The sequence below is a fragment of the Hibiscus syriacus genome, unplaced genomic scaffold, assembly GCF_006381635.1.
Source record: "Hibiscus syriacus cultivar Baekdansim isolate YM2019G1 unplaced genomic scaffold, ASM638163v2 tig00111208_pilon, whole genome shotgun sequence".
NCBI classification, from domain to species: Eukaryota; Viridiplantae; Streptophyta; class Magnoliopsida; order Malvales; family Malvaceae; genus Hibiscus; species Hibiscus syriacus.
In genome coordinates, this window is record NW_024063020.1 from 1,106,412 (window position 1) to 1,131,207 (window position 24,796).

General features: G+C 33.2%; 1 protein-coding gene across 1 annotated transcript; it reads left to right on the plus strand.

The window, feature by feature from the left end:
- The first annotated feature begins 376 nt into the window (after positions 1–376).
- On the plus strand, positions 377–1,170 carry LOC120155900. Its single transcript, XM_039167363.1, has one exon. It carries the CDS (start codon positions 583–585, stop codon positions 1,168–1,170), a length of 588 nt encoding a protein of 195 aa, XP_039023294.1. The 5' UTR covers positions 377–582.
- Positions 1,171–24,796: the final 23,626 nt, after the last annotated feature.

Genomic DNA, 24,796 nt, shown 5'->3' on the forward strand with positions numbered 1-24,796 from the left:
GTTTTCAATTCGAACTGTTCCCTGCTTATTGCTTTCAATTTCAATCAAACAGAGAGCATTGCTTTGAGCCGATCCTTGTTACTTTAACTAGAAACAGATCTTAAATCATTCTTAAACGAATTTAATGTTTGTCATTTACATTGATGTTCTTATTAATTCCTTTATATATATTCAATAGTGTTACCCTATTTAACTTTTTTAAGTTTTAAATTTGGCTAAATTAATGTTATTGAATTTTATTTATTTATTTAATAGAATTATAGATCTTAACTGTGTGTACTTTAATGAGGGGTGACCATTGTTGATAATGATTGCAGTTTTTGGGATGAAAGTAGTTATTATGTCTGCAATGAGTTATAGTTACTTATAATTCACTTAATATAAGTTAACTATTAATGTAATTTAAGATTGTTCATTGATGTTAAATTTTCATTATTTGGAAAGCTTATAATTTCATTGACTGCGACATATTTGTGGATGAAGGAGTTAGGGGTAGTTTGATTCAGCTTGTTGCGACCGGAGGCGTGTCGAAAAGAGAGAGAAAAGAAAAAAATGATGTCTGGGTGCCCCAGATGAGAATTGATGTTATTGACAGTGGGAGGAGGAGGGTTATTCTCTTCTTCAGCGACCGGGTATAGCAATGGCTTGACCCTTCTGCTCTTGGGTCAGAAGCATGAGGACAAGTCCATGAGACTTTCGCCGTGGAACCATTACCAGTTGGTAGACCGAGAACCCAATCCTGACCTCCAATTGACATCCACCAAGAACCGGCTTCCCCGCGGGTGCGCCTCTTTTGTCTACTTTCGTGGCACTTCCGCAGGGCTCTACACACCATCACATTTGAAAGTTGGCCCTGTTCAACAACAATACGTCTTGCCAGGCTCTTTTGATGCAAATAAGAGTAATGATCAAGCAAACGAGGTTTACAATGGCAATAGCAATGTAAGAAAGGTTGTTTTGAAAAGTTGTTTGAAGAAGCAATTGAGTAGTGCTCAAGTTTCTCTTGAGGATGTTAATGATTGTGAGGCATCAGGAGAAAAGTATGGTGATGTCCCAAGTCATACGGTACAAAGAAAGGTGCAGTGGAGTGATTCTTATGGTAGCGAGCTTGCCGAAATCAGGGAATTTGAGCCCAGGTACATGAAATTTCTGAATCCTGATCTAAATTGAAGTTGTGTAAGCAATTCAATTCAATTTTCAAACAAATTTTAAGTTTTTCTTTTTTCTATTTGTGTTTTTGTTAATGTGCCCCGTGTATATAATTAATCCCTTACTTCACACTAAGTTTATCACTCCTTTTTGTTTTCCGAACACTAATTATTTTAAGATGTTTTCTTATTATTAAACAGCATTTGTTATAAATCCACATACAATTAAAATTTGTCTCGATATTGCTATGGCATCCTTTGTAAAAATTTGTGCTATAGTTGAAATTTGATTTTGTGTTTGCTTTTATAGACTACGAAGATGTGAATAGGTACCAAATGCGTAGATGTGATGTTTGAGCATTAGCTCTCAAGATCTCAAGCATGATATATAGATGTGTGTGTGATTTGTTTGACAAAATGTTAGAAGTTGGGATGTGAATGCATAATTAGCATGCATCTATAGATTTTGTAAGGTGCTCAAGACTTTCTTTGATATTAATTTGAACTGTATTCATTTTCACAAGAAATTACTGCATAAATGGTAGATAGTGTATTAGGTTCACCCCAATGTTGGCTAAGCTTAGTGCAAAGTGAGGGACTAATTATATACTCTTCAACCCTAGACCCCGTGCAATTAATCTCAGTTGGCTAAGCTAGCTTCGGGTTCTTTCTCTAGATTATTGTTTAAGTGTGTTATTTAAGTTTTGTGGCGCTCTATAATGTTCTGTTGATGACTAGATTTTGTTTTTGTGTTGGCTGTTCTTAAGCGGGTTTTTGGTTGTTTTTTGTGGGGTTGGCCGTTTACGTGGTCTTTGCTTGGGAGCACTCTTTTTCCTCTATTTAGGGTTAGGGAGGTTTTTTAACGAGGTTCTGGGCAAAGCTTTTTATTCCCTAGCAATAAAATAATATTTCTTTTTTGTGCATACAATTTTATAATTCATATGTTTTCTGCATAAATTTTAACTAATAGGTAAGATACACATGGTATAAGTGCTAATAAAAATAATTCAACGAGTAACAATGTATAACATGTTTATCTGATTTGGTGGTTAATTATTCTTGACCTAGTTATGTGGTTGAACCTCTATTATCGTATGGTTAATTTTTTATATATTCTTATCATTTGTTTAGTTTTTTTTTTCACTCATTACTTGCTAATATCATATATTTATCTTATGTTAGTGAAACAAGTGATTTTGGAGACGAATTTAGTAATGGAGTTGAAAAAACTTGTGTATGTACAATTATGTAGTTCGGCTATTATTTCAAGTCCGAATGATGCCATCAAGTAAAATTGTTTGCTAATCGACCTTGATATTTATGTTGGAAATGCTGGGTTAATTTGTGGGCCAAGAATTAAGTTCTTTTTCTCGTTGATGATTATACTTTGAAAATAGAATGTAATCAATTGAGATTTTTTTTTGTTGGTCAGCTTAGCTGGACACATCTTTTGTGTCTATATTATATATTTAATTTGAGATTTCAATTTTGTCATCTTCGTTTTCTTTTTGTGTATCATGATTATAATTATTATTCTTAATTGCACGACTCTTTATTGTCCATATATACACAGAGAGAGAATTTCTTTAGAACTTCTGTAAGTTCCATGTGGTAGAACCATAATGTGCCATATAATAGTAATATTTTAGTTAAAAAAATGTTAAAATTTAACAGCTGAAGGGTTTATTCAAATTTTCGTTAACTTAATTGATTTAATTTCTTAGTTTGAAGGTTTAATTAGATAGGAAAATTTTAAAGACTTAATTTCTTATATTGAAGGTTTAATTAGATAAGAAAAATTTAATATAAAGATACTTAAAGTTCTTATGAAGTTCTCTAAAAGATATCATTTAGAGAAAAAACCCAACACATAATAACTCAAAAGCAGAAGAAATGTATATGTCGACTTCAGTCACGTATATTAAAATCCTAAACCCTCCGTTGTCATTATTGTTATCATCGTTATCTATTAGTTGTTTTAATAGAATATTGTTCCTCTCAATGTTTGATTCTAATTCCGTCATAAGCTGTTCCCAAACCGAAGGTTTTTCGACAAGACCCATGACAACGACTTTATCACCTCCTATCAAGCCAGTTCCTCCGTCGCCAATTTCTCCATCGACGTCGGCTTTCGTCGTAGTTATCAAAGATCGAAACATAACCACTTTGGAGTTTCACAGACAAATTCAATTCGATTGATTGGTTCGAGTTAAGTTCAACGGGGAAGATTAGGGATATTCACTTTTCGCTTTTAACCGAATTAATCGACCGAACCAAATTAGTTCGGTCGGAGAACGATTAATACTTTTTTTTAATATTCGGTTAACGGTTGATTCGGTTCTAAATCGGTTAATTAACCGAATTAACCAAAATTATTAAATATTATATTATATATATATATTATAAATATATTTTAAGCTAAAACCCATTAAAAATTAATACCCATAATTTTTATAATCACATTAGAGTCATTAAATTATCAATACATAATTAATTTTTAACTCAAATAAAAAATATACATCTATTATATTTAAAATAATATAATTTAAAAAATTATAAAAAAATAGGTTAATTCGGTTAACCGGCCGAAATAATCGAAGTTTGTTTGATTCGATTAATAGTTAAAAAAAAGTTCGGTTCGATTAACGGTTAAAGGATTTTTTTAGTTAAATCGGTTAATAATTATTCAGTTCAGTTGGTGGCCGAATTAACCATTTCAACGCCCCTAAGGATGCGTTTGATTCGTGGAATGTACCATTACCTCCGGGAATAGGATTACCGGAATGTAACATTACCTAACACATTACTGGGAATGTTGCATTGTTGTGTTTGGTTTGTTTAGCAGGAATGTAAGATTACAATGTTTGGTTAAAAGAATAAAACATTACTGAAATGTATATTTTACGAAATTATCCTTGTTATATATTTGTTTTTTAAACAAGTTGAATTCTAAATATTCAAAAGAAAATATTTGTATAAAATATAATAGAAAATATATATAATTTTATTATTTTTAATTTATATATTTTCATTAAAATTTTTAAATTCATAAAATTTATATAATTTTTTTACAAAATTTAAAAGATAAATTAGTTTAATGAAAGGGTTTAATTTTATTTTAACCCCTGAACTTCATATAAAATTCTAATTGTGGACTTTTGTTTTGTAAATCTAAAATAGTTAAGGATAAATTTGTAATTTACCCTTTGTATAATTTCTTTATTCAACGGGTAGAGAATGATATTTTTGAAAAAAATTGTTTTAAGGGAATTTTAGTCCAAAGTCATGGGAAAAGATTAATACCTAAGAAATTGGGGGAATGACATTTCCGGTAATAAGCCCCCCAAAATGCCATTGTTAAGAATGACTTATTAACTCTTTTTGAGAATCTTTGCAATCCAAACATGAGTATCACATTCTGAAAAAATATTTCCCCCGGTAATCATCTTTCCCCATCTAAATGCACCCTAAGAGATGGTTAATTTATATCAAACGTTATGCATGAGTTTGTTAACTATACCAAATTTCCATATTTCTTTAGATTTTTAATTAATAAAAAAAGTCTCGACAATATCATAATATAATTAGACTGTTTTAAACCATTTTTATTATAAATAAAGATAAAATCATATTGATTTGTTCAACCTTTTAAACCTTTTAAAATTTATAACTCATAAATAAATATCTTATAACTCAAAATAAAATAATCCCAATCGTAAACCCCAAACCCTAAATCATAAAGCTTAAATCTTAAACCTTAACCCTCAAAAGGAAAAATACTATTTTACTATGAGTTAAAGAAATATTTATTTATGGATTATAAATTTTAATTAAATCCGGTTATTTATTTATTTAAATATAATGGCTATAAATTGGCGTAAAACTTATTAGTTTTATATAATGTAAGTTAATCCTAACCATATATATTATGAATTTGCCTCCCAAAATTAAGTACCAAGATTCGTTGTTGATATATAAAAGTTATTTTTTTGCTTAATTATAAAGTAAGTGTCTAAATTATACCGTTTTTCTCAAATAGGTGCCCAATTTTTTTTGAATCATCCAGGTGCCTAACGTTACAAACGTTACCACTTTAGGTGTTTGGGTTATAATTGTAACACCCTAAATTTCGGGCAAATAGTTTCGGGTTTACCCGAGAGGTAAGTAGACCCCATGAATTTTATAATTAAAGTCGTTGGACTGAGTTAGGCTTAATTTTTGTTGGATTTGGGGCCCAATTAACCATAAAAAGGAGATTTTTAAATATGAGTCAAAATAAAAAGGACTAAAAGTGTGGGGTTTTATTTTTATTTGGACGTGGGTTTTTGATAGCAAAAAGTTATCTCTTCATTTTCTTTATTTCTTTTCTTCCCTCATTCTACAAGTTTGATCAAAAGGGAAGGTAAAATCATTGTTCTTCACTTCTTTATATTTCGAATTCGTCCTCGATCCTTCCTATAATCTACTTTGTATTAAAGGATTCTTACGGTTATTATTTGACTAGAGAAAAAGTGAAAAATCAACCAAGTTCAAAAAGAAAGAGCTTGCTAGCTAAAGGAGGTTAATTTCGGGATCTAAACATTAAGGTAGCGTATTCCTAATCTTTTTGGAGTATTAAGATTTGCTGATTTGAGCATTTTAGGTTTACCTTTGATTTATCAAGCAAATCATGTTTTAGGTGTTATTAATGTGTTTTTATGATACCTTAAGACCCTAAACAACTTACTAAAGCTTCAAAATAAAGTTTAGAAACCAAACCAAGTCATTTTGGATGATTTTAGTGATTTTTATAAACTATTTCAGGGTTCAAGTATTGATACTACCAAGGTGAATATCGATACTGCAAGGGAAGTATTAATACTCAGGGTGACAATATTGATACCGAGGCCCATTTTTCGCAACAGAATGCATTTTTGGTATCGATACTCATATGGGTATCGATACTTAACCCTAGGGTATCGTTATTGCAAGTAGAGTATCAATACTACTCACTTTGGATGGTTAGATTTGGCCAATTTAAGGCATATAATAGCTAAGTACAATCTGTAATAGTAAGACTTAGTTTGTGAGGGGCATGACCAAACAAACCTAGAAACACTAGTAGGAGTATGTCACATTAGGTGTAACCATATTAAGCGTGACACCCTAAAGTATCTTTAATCGAGGACGTATACAAATAGTTGGGACCGATGATCGTTACAGGAGATATCCGATAAGCGGTACAATGAATATGTTAAATTCAACTGTAAAAAAAACATGAACTTCGAGAATATCAGTGAACCCAGGAAGAGTAAGCCATCCTTTTTAGTTCAAGAGGTTTTGAAGGGAAGTACAATAAGGTCAAATAGAGTACTGCTACTTGGAAATAAACCTAAGCTAGATATCAGTCTAGCCAGATCTACAATTATTAATAAGTCTTCGTATAATGTTCTAGATGAGAGAACGAGCGAGATATCATCTAATGAGAGGATGTCTTCACTTCAGCGAGTCCAACTATGTTAAGGCATACCTATGTTACCTTAGTTGCCCTAGTGGGGCATTTTCAGTGCACGAGGTACTTCAGGGGCTAACTAGGGTGCGAAGTCCTAACACTCACGAAGAGTGGGTTAGCGATGTCAATGTTATATGGCATATGGGCCTTAGATATACATGGGTAGTTATATCAATTTAGTACAGTCAGGTAAGCTTCGATGCACGTAAATTATGTTTTTATCCCTAGGCTATTATGTATTCACGGTAGGCTGGGTGTTGTTCTGAGATGCACGTAAAAATTCCTCATCCGACACCACCAGACCTACCTCATGTTGTTTGTTTAAGCCATGCATGTAAAGTCATATTAGTTCAATATATCAGATATGTTAAAGCTTGGCTTGAAGGCTATATGAGATTGAGATAATTCTTCAGTTAAGTGGAATTGTACTGATGCTATGTGACACTGGGTTCCCTTAGTAACTAGTGTCTGATGGCTATATGAAACCAAATAGTAGTCAGGTTTGCATTCGTATAATGTACAATATGTTCAGGTTTGCATTTAGATAATGCGTATCAATACATTCATTAGGGTTAGAGACCCTTTAGAGGAGTACTCATGGTGGGGCCCTTAGTAGAGGATTAAGGGAAGCGTGAGACCCTACTTGATTGATAGAGCAGTAAAACATTAAGAAAGTAGCACTTGATCTGGGTAATGCATGTACCTACTGCTTAGTACTATGTCTTCAGCATTGATAACCATCGTTTTGCTATCAAAAATAATTCTGACGTCTTTAATAAATAGAAAGGGAAAGTAGTATAGAGAAGCATGGTCGATCCACAGGGACTGTGGTGTTCCTGATTTAGTAAAACTCTTTCTTGATTTTAGAAGAAGATAGAATTCCAGATGAAATTGAAAAGATAGAATAAAATAAAATAAAAAAGGGAAAATAATATAAAATAATAAATAATGATTTTAAAAATAGTAATAAAGATAAAAATTGAGTTTTAAATTATTTAAAGAAGTATAATGAAATAAGAGTTAAATAAACAAATAAATAAAATAAATAAATTGGGATAAAGAAAACTTATTGTGAAAGCAGCCTCAGACTTCAGCTTCGCCTCAAATTCTTCGGATCATCGAAACAAAATTTTACTTCAAGATTCACGTCGGTTTACAAGGACAATTCTTCACTGCCAACTCGGATTGTGTTGTTTCAACAATAACTGATTCTGATATCAGTTTTCTCTTAGCAAACAATTTTGCTAAGTGTGTTATCGGGAAGTTGAATATGCTTCAATAAGCAAATCCTTCTTCAAACGTTAACCATAACAACATCCGGACCAATGTCGAAATCGTTTTGGTTTGAAAAGTAAGGTTAGAAAACAGAGAGAAAAATCTGAAGCGATTTAAGTACCTTACTAAAACATCTTAAATCCTAATTAAAACACTTAAAACTATTTAAACTAAAATACCTAAAAAATAATATTTAAAATAATATTATAAATCCTAATTAAAATACTAAAACCTATTTAAACTAGAATACCTAAAATAAAGATAAAATATAAAAATAAAATCCTAAAACTTAATTAAAATACTAAAACCTATTTAAACTAAAATACCTAAAACAAAGATAAAATATAATGTTTAAAATATTATCCTAAAACTTGAGTTTAATCCAAATCTGAATTCCAGTCAGCTTTGATTCCGAAAATAAAAAAACTACAGAATTTCGTCATTTTAGTGCAATTTCCAAAATCTAATGTCTTGCACAGAAAATGAATGAAAACGAACAATTAAGCCACAAAAACCAATGATTAATGAGTAATTTAAAAGCAAAATATTAACTAAATTAAACACTTATCAAATTCCCCATCACTTATTCAATGCTTGTCCTCAAGCATTCATCAATTAACATATCAAAATCATAAGTTACCATCTTCAATTTCAATTTATTCCTCAGACTTCCAATCGAACTAAGTCCATGATATTTGTCGAATTCAAGTTACAATCAAGCAAAGATACAAGCAAGATATCACTATTAATTGCCAACTTCAATGAAACATGACTCAATACCTCACAAAGATTCACACATATCCGCTTAAAGTGTTTGGGGTAAATGAAATCGCTCAAACTGAAACTAACCAAAATATTACCATAGGCTTAGAATCTAATCAAGTCTCCACTACGAAAAATGAACATAATGCAATAATAAAGGGGTCTTTGAACAAGGTGTAACGGGGCTTAGGTTAGAGTAGGAAAAATGCCGAAAAGAAAGGTTTAAAATACTGAAACAAAAGATCAAAATAATTAAGAACAATTCACAAATTAACATGAAGCGCAATGAAGAACAAAACAAGGAAAAAATAATAGATGAAAGACAATTGAAACGATCAATTTTCCTTCCCTTTTTTTCCGAACAAGGGTATGTTTTTTTGTTTGAAATAGTGAACAACTTGCTGTTTTTTTTTATTTTTTTCTTCTTCGAAACAATGAATTTGTTTTTTCATCATTTTTTTATTTGTGGAACAAGAGTGATACAAGATCTCAAGTCTCACTAAGGGTGTGAAAAGAGAGGAAAAATAAAAGAAAGGCTTCTGGTTTAATTATGAGGTGTAAAACAAAGAAAGGGAAATGGGCTCAAATTTGGTTCACTAGTGGATATATAAATGGGTAGGCTTTTTGGGAAAAGTGGGTTTATCCTAGGTACCCCTATCATATTAAAACATTACGTTCAACATGTAGTCTCGATATGCATTGTGATTACAAGTTCTAGAACATCCTAATTAGTTCGGCACACACAAGTCAAACAATGAGCAAGAAAGAAAACGTATACTCGTTAGGCTCAAATCTCAGAAGAAAAGTTTATATGCATTGATTCAAGTTCATCTCTATCGACAAAAGCATGAAATATCAATACTCAACAAAACATTTACCAGCTATATCAATCATCAATCATGCAAATTAAATGCGATCAAAAACATGGTCGGAATCTAAAAGGAAATAAGAGTATAAAGCGAAATTCAAGACTAGCAACCAACGATCCCAACATATCAACGTCAGAATAACTCAATTTCAAACAATTAAACAAGTCAAGGAAAACTTTGACACATGCTTATCCTTCCCCCCTCACTTAATCCATTTTGTCCCAAAACGTATGTCGAATTTAAAAACAAAGAGAGGGAAAAGGAATACTCCCCAATCTAGTGGCGACCACGGCCACGGTCATGTCGAGACGAGCCCGGGCGAAGGTAAGAAATATTCGATCGGAATTCAAATCTGTTCAGAGAAAAATAAAATAAAATAAAGCATCTGATAAAATAAAATAAATGGAATGAAATAAATTTGGCTAAAAATAAAGCAAAATTAAAATGAAAATAAAACGAAATGGGTTGCCTCCCATCAAGCGCTTTTGTTTAACGTCGTTAGCTCGACGACCTGATTCAGACTACATGTTCTAAGAGAAACACTTCTTCCACTTCATACACTTTTTTCCAATTAAGAATTTCCTTATGAGAAATTTTACGATTGTATAATTCTTTTATTTTCTCCTTGTAGAATTTGGCATTCCCATAGGTTATTCTTTGGATCTTTTTTAGCTTTGACAGCTTATCCGAAATAACCGGTGATGTAACATTTTCTCCTAAAAAGGCACTCTTTAAGTTTTTTGACATTTGTTTCAGTTCTATCTCAGGTGCCTGCAAAACATAAGGCAGAACATTAGACTTAGCATGAATCAATTTTAGATCGGCACAATCTGAAAATGTTTTTTTTTAACTTCCTGATTTCTTCATCATGATCTTCTAACTCCCTGTATAGATTAAAAGAAAAATTAGTTTCTACAAACTCATTTTTCAAAGGATCAATAATACCAACATAATTTATGCTCGCCACATTGTCTGGGTGTTTCATTTTCATATACACATCAAATTTAATGATCTCACTATCAAACTCCATGGTTAAAGTTCCGCTTCTTACGTCAATATTTGTGTGAGAAGTACTTAGAAAAAGGATGGCCCAATAGAATATTGGAAGAAGTGTTGGTGCGATTATTCTCCATGTCAATTACATAAAAATTAGTGGGAAATATTAAATCGTTTACCTCCACCAACACATTTTCCAAGAGTCATTCCGGGTAAATGACAGATTTGTCGGCAAGCTGAATTGATATTTTTGTATCCTTCAAGGGCTCATTAGTAATCATATTGTAAACAGAGAGAGATATTACATTAATAGAGGCGCCAAGATCACACATGGCTCGTTTTATCCCAATTTTACCAATTTTACAAGGTATTGCGAACATACCTTGGTCTTTCAGTCTCGGTAGTAACTTTTGTTGGAGTACAACTAAAACATGTTCTCCTAGATTTACCTTCTCATTCTCGGTAAGCTTCTTATTTGTTGTACAAAGGTCTTTAAAAAATCGGGCATATATTGAAACCTTTCGGATAACCTCAAGGAGAAGTATATTGATTTCCACCTTCCGAAATACGTCTAGTATTTCCTTCTCATCATTTTGTTTATCCCTTTTTACTAACCTCGATGAAAAAGGTGGTGACACGTCATAGGGAGATGGTGTTGGATATGTTTGTACTTCATCACTCTTCTTATGAGATCCTGAATCTACAATATTCTTCCCTTTTTGGATTGCTACATCTTTTGGAACAGGTGGTGCCACTATTTTATCACTCCGAAGAGTGATGGCGCTGTCATTATCCTTTGGATTTACCTCGGTTTGAGAATGTAGTCTTCCTTGTGATTCCAATTTCCCCATTGTTTAAACTAGTTGGCTCACTTAGTTATCCAACTATTGAAGATGTGTCTCGGTTCGACTTTGGAACTTTTCCTATGATGTAACCAACTTTTCTTGTGAAATTGCTAACTTTCCTATGAGTTCCTCCAATGACGAGTTTTGCTTTTGCTGTTGAGGAGGAGGCCTTGGTTGATAAGTTGGTCTTTGATTTGCCGCATAGCTAAAGTTTGGGTGGTCTCGCCATCCTGGATTGTAAGTATTATTGTATGGGTTGTATTATCTTTATGGAGGACATAGAAAGTTCCCTACTGCATTGTTTTCTGCATTGCATCCTTCTTGTATCAACGGGAAACAATCCGTCGGATGGTCTAGCTTTGTGCATATCCCACATGCTCTTGTTGCTCCAGATTTTTCTGCAATAAGTGAATTAAATATTTTAGTTAATTTATATAACTTATTTTCAAGGGAAAATGTACTTATCTCGTGAACCCGTCAGCTGGGTTCACTTGAAAACTGTTGAGAGTTGGCTGCCATGGTTGAAATCAATTCCCTTACTGTTATTGGGGTCATGTTGACTAATGCTCCTCCACTGGAGGCATCCACCATTTTCATCTCCATTGGTAAAAGGCCTTCATAAAAGTATTGAAGGTTTGCTCACTTAATCCGTGTTGCAGACAACGTGCGCAAAGCTTTTTAAATCACTCCTAATAGTCATAAAGACTTTCTTCGATCTTTTGTTGAATGGAAAGAATGCTCATTCGTAACTCGCTTGCTTTAGCCGCTGGAAAGAACCTGTCAAGAAAAATTCGATTTATGTCAGCCCATGAATTAACTGAATTAAGAGGTAAATAAAATAACCAATCTTTAGTCAAGTCAGCTAAAGAGAAAGGGAAAGCTCTCAATTTAATTTGATCCTCGGTAACTCCCTGTGGTTTCATGCTAGTGCAAACCATGTGGAATTCCAACAAGTGTTTGTACGGATCTTCAGTGGGAAAGCCATGGAAAGTGGGAAGAAGATGAATGAGTCCCATCTTTAATTGAAACAGAATCCTGCCACTAGGAAAATTAATGCATAATGGCGCTTGAGTGACAGGAGCTGTGGATAGTTCTCGGATTATTTGTTGTTGTTCTTCCATTGGAATGTTGTATGCGTCTGCTTCAGAGTCTGTCTCCGGATTTGATTCTACTTCTGAACTACGCTCTTGTTTTTCTTGCCTTTTTCTCTTTTCTCGAAGCGTTTGTACGTGGATTCTTCGTGCTCGTGCTTCGATCTCCGGATCTTGATCTACTAATTCACCTAGGTTTCTTCTGGTCATAAATCAAAAACTAGAAAAATAAATCAGTAATTGTCGTTAGTCCCCGATAACGACACCAATTTGATAATCGTCGTTTTGCTATCAAAATAATTCCGACTTCTTTAATAAATAGAAAGGGAAAGTAGTATAGAGAAACATGGGTCGATCCACAGGGACTGTGGTGTTTATGATTTAGTAAAACTTTTTCTTGATTTTAGAAGAAGATATAATTCCAGATGAAATTGAAAAGATAGAATAAAATAAAATAAAAAAGGGAAAATAATAAAATAATAAATAATGATTTTAAAAATAGTAATAAAGATAAAAAGGGGTTTTAAATTATTTAAAGAAGTATAATGAAATAAAAATTAAATAAACAAATAAATAAAATAACTAAATTGGGATAAATAAAACTTATTGTGAAAGCATCATCAGACTTCATCTTCGCCTCAAATTCCTCAGATCATCGAAACATATTTTTACTTCAAGATTCACGTCGATTTACAAGGACAATTCTTCACTGCCAACTCGGATTGTGTTGTTTCAACAATAACTGGTTCCGATCTCAGTTTCCTCTTAGCAAACAGTTTTGCTAAGTGCGTTCTCAGAAAGTTGAATATGCTTCAATAAGCAAATCCTTCTTCAAACGTTAACCATAACAACATCCAGACCAATGTCGAAATCGTTTTGGTTTGAAAAGTAAGGTCAGAAAACAGAGAGAAAAATCTGAAGCGATTTAAGTACCTTACAATTCTCACGTTTGGAATTGAGTCTCCGCTTTAGTCTTCGGCTTGAAAGAAAATTGGCTAAGCATGACCAATGTTATACTTAGCATAATTGAAAATGAAATTCTAAAGAAAAATAAAGGAGTATGCGAAAATAGAGAGAAAGCTAGAGAGAGAAAGAATATTTTATTCTCAGATGAGAGATATATGTCTCTAGGCTTACCCTGAGAGGGTATTTATAACCTTCAAATTCCTAAAAACAAGCAAAAACATCTTAAATCCTAATTAAAACACTTAAAACTATTTAAACTAAAATACCTAAAAATAATATTTAAAATAATACTCTAAATCCTAATTAAAATACTAAAACCTATTTAAACTAAAATACCTAAAACAAAGATAAAATATAAAAATAATATCAAAATTTTAATTAAAATACTAAAACCTATTTAAACTAAAATACCTAAAACAAAGATAAAAGATAATGTTTAAAATATTATCCTAAAACTTTTTAATCCAAATCCGAATTCCAGCCAGCTTTGATTCTAAAAATATAAAAACTGCATAATTCCATCATTTTAGTGCAATTTCCAAAATATAATGTCATGCACAGAAAATGAATGAAAACAAACAATTAAGCCACAAAAACCAATGATTAAGGAGTAATTTAAAAGCAAAATATTAACAAAATTAAGCACTTATCAAGCATGCTTATGTTTATGAAATTCTTATGTTGCTCTAGATTAACGATTATATTGTTGGGCTTTGTAAGCTCAACCTTCAGATGTTTTTCGTTGGCAGGTCAGTAGCTTGAGTCGTTCATGGAGTATCATTGCAGTATGACTTCCAACATCTCCAGCAGAGTACTATATTGTAGCTTTAGTGGGCATATGTATTCGTAGAACCTTACTCATGTATTCAATTTATTAAACTCAGAGTATGTATTAGATTGGTTTTAAATTATGTGTCACGAAGCTTTGGTTTGTAAAATATTTTATATTAGTTATTTATGTTTTATTTATAATACCATTCAATTTGTTTAAAAAGGAAAATGAACAGGTTTTGAAAATCAGGGGTTGCCTCGATAGCCTAGTGGGGCACTTTAGGCCCAATCAGGTTTAGGGTGTGACATTAACTGCCATTAAATTTCTCTGTTAAGTAACACGTGTAACATTCATATAATTTTAAAAAATAAATTTGAAAAACAATAAATTTATTATTATATTTAAAAAACCTAATTTCTCTTAAATTAAAAAAAAAACCTCAAATCCCTAAAAATCCTAGATCTCTAACCCACCGACGTCATTTTTACCGACCATGGCCACCGTCACTGACGTAGTCCTTACCATCTTCCTAGTCATGTGTCGTCATACTTGCCACCGATTGATCGTTGGGATCGCGTGGGGTCGTGATTTGTAGTGTCAGATTTGTCGGGGGTACTCACGTCGATTGACTATGAATTGGGCATCAATTAGTCACGATTTCATATGGTTATTGTTTGTGTATTGTGAGTGCTATAAATTATGTGAATATATGTGCTAGTATACACAATCAAACAAGTAATATAGTAGTGAATGAGTATTGTCTCCACATGGATTGAAGAGATCTTGAGTAAAGTTTATGTACTATTCTAAAAGAACTAATTATAGTTAATGTGGCATGAACAAGTGAGATGGAAACGCTGAGGCAAAATGAGATGTACACAGATGAAGTTGCAATGGCAATATGGAATGGTAGCAAATGGGGGGAGTTAGGCTGTCATGTGGTCCCAGAAATAACAATTGGGTATGAAATTCACGTGCAAACATGGACAACTGGTAGCTCCCATAAAAATATCTTTGTCATTTTTGTCTTTTTCTGCCTAGAAATGTCTCACCCTTGGCTTCATTATCCTGCGCATCATCAACAAGACACAACTTTCCCCTTAAAACAACACCATTTGCAAAATAATATGCCTCGACAAATCGAACCCACCAAATGTAATTATATGCTCCTAAATGCATATATGTGAACCTAAATGTGCCTAAAGACAATCAATAACTTAAGTGAAAATGCCCTAAATATAGCCCTTTTATGGAGTTATCATTTATCGATCGTCGGGTGGAGGTGAAGTTAGATAGAGGTTCGTCGACAGAAAAGGCAATAGCTGGTGTAGGTTTTGGGGTTGAAATGAGGGTTTTCAAAATTTTGGGGCTTTTTAAAAGTGTTTTAAAATTTTTGTTTTTTTAAATATATAATTTTAATTTTTAATTTCATTAATTTCGTTTGTAGGTGCGATTAAATCTATCAATATCTATCTTTTATTCTTCGATATTATTTGGTTAGGTTTTTAACCTTTCTCTTGTATGGTCCTTGCGTGATCTTGAGTGACTGACTTCTTGTATTAATAATTATAAAAAAATATTTTTATAATGTGTTTTAATTTACGATTATGGTTGTAAACTTTAATTGTAATTTGAATATTTTTTATTTTTAATAAAACAAGTTGTTTCTATTTAAAAAAAAATGTTATAAAGTATTGATTTTTTTTTGTAATGTAAGAAAAAAAACTGAAAACTGAAAACTAATTAACTTAATTCTTCCACTTGAATCAGATTTTTCACCATTGGCGGGGGGGTTCCATGAGTATTTGAACGTCACAGTTTTCATCTGTCGCAAGTTTAGCTAAGGCATCGACAACCTGGTTACCTTTCCTGGGCACCTGTTTGTATTGGATGGTCCAACATCTTTTTTTCCAATTCCTTGATTTGCAGCAGGATGTTGAGAGTGTCGTTTTATGCAGCTTTGTTTGCTAATAGTTGGATAGCTTCCAAACTGTCTGTTTCCACTTCCCGTTGTTTGATACCTTTACTCCAAGCGAAGGTCATTCCGGTATACACCCCCAAAGTTCATCTTCTTGGACCGAACAAGCTCATGAATTTATAAAACCCAATTGTCCAACTGTCGGTGTGGTTTCTAATGATACCTCAACAGGTTGTGTTTCCATTGCTTGAATTTCAGCTTGCATCAGTATTATATTTGAACCATCCTTCAAGAGGTTTCTTCCATGATTCACTTGTTCCTTAGCTGTTTGTTCCTCTTGGTCTCGTTGCCTGATTGTGGGTAGATTGTTTGGTAGCTAGAGCTCTAATGCTTATTTTCTGTAGTCTTCTGCTCCTTTCTAGTATACTGCCATTTTCCTCTACAGGGGAGTTGAAAACTATAGTGTCCCTTGAGAGTCACATGTTCCATAAGATTGAACCGAACAATAAATCCCAGTCTTGGCTTGTTATTCCCAGTCTGTTTGGATCAGCTAGATTCAGGTGGATCCAATCTCTGAAGTCTATTGATAAAAAAATCCTCAAATCTCAATGCTTTGAGTAGGGATGACCAGATTCCTATTGTTGAGTGGCACCTCCTAAAAACATGGTCCATGTCTTCAGTAGCCGTTTTGCATGATGGGCATCTATCGTCCATGGAGATATGTCTTCGCATTCTCTTTGCGCTCGTCATGATCCTGTTTGAGAAAACTAGCCATAGGAAAAATTTTACCCTCCGGATTCCTCTATAATTGTGGATAGTTTTCCATAATTTGTCATTCACGTTTACAGTTGGTCCACTACGGATCCCGTATACCGTCTTGACCGAGAATTTCAGGTCCTTGCTTCCTTTCCATCCAATCGAGTCCTCTACTAGTGCTTGACTGGGGCCTTTGATGGCTCTTATGCGAAGAAGAATATGAGGAGGTAAAAATAATTGAAATTTCCACCATTGCCAATTACCGAGTGCATCTACCATGTCAGCAACTTTTTCATTCTTGATTTCTGATAATAGTTAAGTGGGAACGTATGATATTAGTGGATCAATTCCTGTAATCCACGAGTCTCGCCAGAAGTCTATTGTTAGGCCATTTCCCAGAATCCATGTAGTTTTCTCACAAACGTCATTCCAAATTGTGCAAATTACTTTCCAGAGATTGGAACAGTTTTTATTCCATAATTTGGATGGCATTCTTTCATTGCATTTGTACTTTTCCACGAGAAAGCGCACCCATAAAGTGTCTTTGTTTGCAATGAAAATAAAAGTTATTTTCATGAGACACGCTTCGTTTTGGGTTTGCATTTTCCAGAAGCCAAAGCTTCCTTGAGAGAGAGGAGTGCATAATTTATCCCATTTAATCAAGTGTGGGCTGTTACTATCAGTTGTGCATCCCCATATAAAGTTTTTTATTAGCTTTTCCAAATCCAAGCATATCTTTTTCGGGAGAGCGGTTGTTTGCATCGTATAGCTTAGTATGGCTGCTAGCACAGATTTGGCTAGCATGATTCACCCTGATAATGACACATATCTGGCGGACCACCCACTTAGTTTGCTTCGCACCATTCTAATTAAGTAGTCATATGTTGCCGAGGTAACACGCTTATGAAGTAGTGGGACTCCCAGTTATTTCCCCAGGTCATGGACTTCATTAAAACAGAGTGTTGTGTTTAGTTGGTTTCGTACATTTGTGGGAACATTCCTAGAGTAGAATATGGTGGTTTTATCCTTGCTTACCTTATGTCCAGATGCATTGCAGAATTGATTCATGGTCTCCCGGATAATCTCTATTTGTTCCATTAATGCTTCAGCAAATAGAATCATATCTTCAGCGAAGAAAAGGTGTAAAATTCCTGGGTTGTTTCTAGAGGTTTTGAATAGTTTCCATCTTCCTTGGTTTGTTTGGATTTGGATGGACTGGGCGAGTCTCGCCATACATAGGTCAAAGAGGTATGGTGAGATTGGATCACATTGATTCCTCTTATTAGTTGGAAAGCTTCCGTTACCGCACCATTCCATAGGATCTGTGTAGAAACCGACATCACACAACTCATGATCAGTGTACGGAGGGAATCAGGAATGCCTATTTCCTTCAGTGTGTCTTCAATGAAGTCCCATTCGAGTCTGTCATATGCTTTTTCCAAGTCGATCTTGACTATCATCCATCCCTTTTTATCGATTTCTCTGCGCATGGTATGAATCACGTCTTGGGTGATTATGATATTATCAGTAATTGCTCTACCTGGTACAAAACTTGTTTGCTTCTCTGATATCCATTCCGGTAGTAAAGGTTTTAATCGATTTACTATAATCTTCGTGATCGCTTTATAGATCATGTTGCAGAGACTGATAGGTCTGAATTGGCTTATTGGGTCCGGTGTAGTAACCTTTAGTAAAAGCACAATGAGGGTCTTGTTCATGTCTGGGGGTTTCTACTTTGTTTCAAAGATGTTTTTGATATAATTCTATAGCACCCTTAACCCGTATACGTCTCGATATACGAATTAAAAATATCACATTAACTTAAAAATATTTACTGAACTGAAATTACCTAAAAATTTGTTTAATTTGAAAACACTCATATTTTAACTTTAAAAATATATTTTAAAGTATATATCAACCTTTAATTTATTTGTTTGTCGCACGAAAATAAATTCATTTGTAAATCAGTAATTTTACTAAACCATGTATTTTTGTGAAATCTTTTAAAAACATAATATCATAATATATTATTTTCATGCATAAATACTGATAAATTAAACCAAGTAAAATAAACTAAAATAGTTCTAGTTTACTATTACAGATTATTAAAAATAAATACGATAAATAGAAATCACTGACATAATTATACATGTCACTATAAGTCAAAAGAAATATCATAGATGTCTTACTGATACTGATGATATGTGTGTCTTTCCAAAAAGATGCTTCGATAGCTCCTTACTAATCGTACTTATCTTTATTAGAACCTACGCATGAAAATCATCACGCACTAAGTATAACTTAGTGAGGCAATAATACTAAATGTGAGATAAAATAAATAAAATATCGAAATATATAAAATCATTAAAATAAAATAGACTGGATTTTTCAGAATGTTCACACTAGATATCTCATGCTGAACTTTATCATAAACCTGAAAAGAATCATCTGATAATTTTCACAAGATCATAATAAATCAGATCAGACAGAATAATCAGTCCATATTCGTTTGTAGTCAAATACTTTTCAGAACTTTCTTATTTCATTTTTATAGCCCAAAGTATATTTTAAGAGAATATAAGGTACGTGAGTTAGACGAGTGTGCGTAATACAAATCTCAGATCATCAGAGTCGGAACAGATAAGCACACACAGTGCCATCACATCGGAAATAATAATATGCACACCAAGTGCATTCAAATCAGAATATATATACTAGTATACACTCCGGTACACCACAGTATATCAGAATCAGAACATATAATTACTCCATCTCTTGGCATGCCAATTGTACCTTTGACTCTCAATATAACATACAATGAGCTTTCAGTTTATTTCGTAATCATTTGATAAACATCATATCAGAATCATAAATATATTTAATTTATATTCGTAAAATATGACATGGGCAGTTCATACCCAAAATCATTCATAAAACTTATTAACAATATTACGGATATACTTCCATAGTTAAAACATAATTCATATATTTGAAATAAATAATGTGAGGTTGACTTATCGCAAGTCATCCTTGATCAAAATAATTAAATAAATAAACTGCACTCACATTTGCCTCACTACAAAACTTGTATACGATAATACTAGTCACAAGCTTTGTCCTTTCCTTTCAGATCGTTCGGATTGCTAGTTTTATTGTAATATGACAATACCAAATTATAACACAAAATATTTAAACTACATATTAGTATCGTTCTAACATAAACTCATTTTGACATTTGAAAATCTATAAAATACAATCGATAACTAAATCGATATTAACCAAACTCATAACTCCATTATAACTGCAAACTTATCGAAACACTTATGAAATTCCATAAATAATTATTCCCAACATGATTCTTCAACTTTTACCAATTATAAAATCAAACCACATATTTTAAATTCTTTCTAGAATTCAATTCAACTTTTCCTTTAATTCATAATGATCCTTCACTATTATGATAATTGTACATTATTTAATAAAATTCCAGCACTTGAATAAAATGCCCAAATAATACTTCTTCATTTAAAACTTGCAAATAAGTCCCCAAAGTTTTGGAACCTTTCGAATTCCACCAACTAACCATTAAAATGAATTCTTTTAGAATTCTTCTCAACATTTCCAATTTATTCAAAATGGTCTCTTGCCATTTAACTTCAATTCCTAGCATCCAAAAATATACTCAAACATTTAATCATTACTCTTCAGCTTGTAATCCATTTCCACGTAAATTCTAACATTTCCACATTCAGACAACTCGCACTACCTTTAAATAATCAGTATTCTGTATTGATATACACAATGGAATTTAATTTTGTTTCTTCCGTTGAAAACTAGATTCGAATACAAATCTATCCATATAAAGAAATTTTTCTAATTCATTATGTACAATTTATGGTGAATTTTCAAAGTTGACTGACAAAATCTATTTTGTGCAGAATCTGCTGTCCATTTTTCTGACATTTCCTCGGTTAAAAATTCATATATTTTTTATACAACTTAAAATTGATCAATGTTTATTTTAAACAAAACTATATTGATATACGAACACAATATATAAAAACCACCTCCAAATAATATTTATAGAATTTCTGGTGAATTTTCAAACTTACTGCCAGATTCAAAATCTAAACTGTTTTCATTAACTTCATCCTTAGGTTCTTCATCAATTCTTACAACCAATTCTTAAAATCATTAACTCTTCATAACCCCTAAAACACAAGAAATAAACATCCCTTCATCAACTCAAGATGAACTTGAACATAAACCCTAGTGATATTCATGTCAAAACGTAGCGAATTGAACGTAGAACATTTTTCCTAACTACATCGAAGTCTAATTCTCAAGAAAATAGCTTCAAAAATCAAAATAAAAATCCTTACCTTGTTAGAACTTGAACTTCCTGCCAAATGAAGGAACAAGCTGATAATGCTCAAGTGTCTTGAATACTCTAATGTTAATTAGGCTTAACACATGGCTAAATAACATTAAAATGGAATTTTTTTATTCAATTATTAAGAAATTCCATTTTTACCATTAATGAAACTTAAAAATTACCAATTGCCATTGTCGTCTTTTCCAGCAAAATATTCTTTGGTCAAAGATGAATCAACTTGACTTTGAATTTCGAAATTGATAATGCAATTTTCAAAAATTACATTTTAGTCACTAAAATTTCACTGTTTTGGACAAATATGAAAATTTGCATTGTTCTGAGCAAAATTTCTCTGATATAAAATATGAAAATAATATTTTCAACCATTTTATAACATCCTTCAAATTTTCGTAAAATTTCAGCTCGATCCGATTATCCGACTTTAATACCGAACTTTACTCCTTTCTAGTTTTTAACATAATTCCCGTATCAATAATATAATTCTCACTAAAATCTCTGTTTTAATCCAAACTGTTCATTTATAGGCTAAAATATATAACTTTTCAAAATTACAATTTTGATCCTTAAACTTTTCAAAGTTTATACTTTAGCCACTAAACTTTCAAAACTTATATTTTAGTCACTAAACAAAATTTGGGGTATTACAATTGCTCACTGATTCCACCACAAAGTCGCAGTTTTTTTTTTTTTTTTTTGGGGAAGAAAACAGCTTGAAGTCCATTTGGTCCTGGTGCTTTGAAAGCTCCAATGTTGAGGAAAGCCTCATGTATTTCATCGTTGGAGACGAGGCTTATAAGAGCATCTGCATTCCTCTTCGGCATTGGTTGGAAAATTCCTTTGATGTTGTAATTATGTTCATTCGCGCCTGAAGATGTGAAGAGTTGAATGTAGAAATCTCTCGCAAGGCTTGATAGTTCATTTTGGTCGGTGCACCAACTTCCTGTTCTAGGACTGTTAATAGTTTGGCTAGAAGCTGGTCTTCTAGTTTGGTCAAGAATTCAGATTTTCGTTGCTGTAAGAATCTGTCAATTCCTCTTAGTCGGGCCAGAAGTTGTTTTTTTTTCCTCCCTATATGACCAAAGACTTCCCAATTCCACTTGGTAAGCGCTTCTTTTAAGGATTGGATGTTTTCCTTATTTGGTCGGTCGTTCTTCCATTTCTCTGCGAGTAACTTCTTAAATTATGGGTGTTCCTGCCAAGCTGCAATGAATCGAAAAGGCCTTGTGATTTTTTCCTTGCTTTTTTCTTTCAAGAAGAAGAGTAGCGGTCTATGATCCGAACCAATTCGCTCTAAGTGTGTTACGCTTGCGTCTGAAAATTTAGTATTCCAGACTTGGTTCACAAGACACCGATTACGTCTTTGTTTCAAACTACCTCGTGACCATGAATATGGGGGTTCGATAAATCCTAGATCTATCAAACCAGCATACTGTATGAAATTTAAAAATCGTTTGTTTCCTCCTTTTGATCGATAAGAGCCTCCCGTTCTTTCCTCCGGGCATGCTATGTTGTTGAAATCACCCCCAAAAACCCAATGGGTGTTATCTCCTGGAGCGAGTTTGATTAACTGATCCCAAAGGTGTTTCCTCATCGTGCTTTTAGGGCTTGCATATACAACAGTAAATTGCATCCATGAGTTGGCTGCTTGATCTCAGATCTTTCCATTTATAAACTGGTTTGATATGTGCAGAATCTCCATGTCAATTGAATCTCTCCACATTAGCCATATGCCTCGTTTGAATCCATTGGCTTCCACACGATAGGAGTTGGTAAAACCAAGTTTTGACATTATTTTATCAGCATGCTTCTCGGATACTCGGGTTTTAAAAGGTGCGACCACACTAGGTTCATGTTCTTTGATAAGAAATCTAAATATTCTTAGAAAATTTGGGCTTGCTGCACCCCGACAGTTCCAAAAATATGAATGACATTATTAAACTGTAATGGTGGGATCAAGAGACTTAGAGCTCGGCTCTATAATCGGGATCATCCTGAACTTCAATATCAACCAATTTGTCCGAGTGTTCACCACCCAAGCTGGGTTCATTTTCCACTTGTATATCCATTTGTTTGCTTTGATCATCGTTTGCATCAAATTCATTTTCTGGTTTTCTTCCGCTAGCTGCACAAGCATCCAACTGTTTTGAAAAGTTTTTAGACCATTCAAGCGGAACGGTGTGTAGTGTAGATTGTGGTTCGTTTGTTTTCCAGATCCTCAAATCCCTTTTCTTGGTTTCTGGGGGCATTCTAATGTTTAATCCTTTAGTCTTAGTAGACTTGGTATTGGTCTGTGAGTTTGATTCGAAACCTTGTTCCTTGATTTCTATGGCTTTATGATTACCTTTTGTATTTGAGACCGTATGGGTTGTTGCCTCGGTAGTTTAGCCTTCAACTGATGGCATTACAGACACACTCGCTTTTACTGTTTGTTTCGGGTCTGTTTTCTGCAGTTCTTTTTCTAGGTTTGAGACTATGTTTGCAATATTTTTTGAGGATTGTTTCCGGTGTTGTGTTTTAGTGTTGGGGGTTGTTTTCTTTGGGATCAGAACAATGGTTTGTGAGTCTAGGGAGCTTTCAGTAGCTATAGGTTTCGTGCGAACAGTTTCCACGTTGTTATCTGTGTCCTCATCCCTTAGTATTGTAAATCTTGAACCCATTGGTTGGTTAACTGGTTTTCCATTGTTGTTCTCTGTGTGAGGTCTTGCACTTACTCTACGCCGTCGATTGTTTGCTATCATCCAGGGGCCATAGGTTTCTTCGGTGGTAGTATTTGTGTTTGTTGGTTACACCTGTTGATCTTTTTCTGTTGTTATTTCCATTGTAGAGCTGGAGGGAGTGCATGTTTCTTTGGTGTGACCGTATATCCCACATGTGTAGCAAATTTACTGGAGTCCTTTATATTCTAGTTTCTGTATGAAGTTGTCGATGCCAATGCATGGTTTGAGAGGTTTATTCAAGTCTACCATTACCACTAGTCTCGCGAACTTGCCTTGGGTGTTGTAATCCACTTTCATTACTTGTTGTCGTTAACGTTTTTCGCCCGGGTGAGAAGAAAAAACTAGTACGACTTAGGCGTTTTTCTTTGAAAATATTTTGAAATGTGAGGACTCACCACCAATCGTTTAAGGCGCAATTGGAACACCATAAAATCGGGTAATTTTAATAAAATATTTTTATTTTATAAAAATACCAAATTTGGGGTATACGAAAACTAGAAATTATGTTAAGGTGTCGGTTACGCGTAGGGAATAATTAATACCCCACAACACCAAAAAATTGGTACCTAATTGATTACCATATATTTAAAAAATTAGAAATCTTGAGTTCGAGCTTTATTTAATAAAAAGTTCACTATGGATGCACAGTTGAAAAGGATGTTCGTTTATTTAAGCCAATAGTGTTCACCCCTTGCATGAATGCGGGAGATCGACTATTATGCCCAATAACTGGACATTGCCTTAATTTTAAGAAATCATGATGCGGTCTTGAAAAGGATGTCAACCTACTCCAA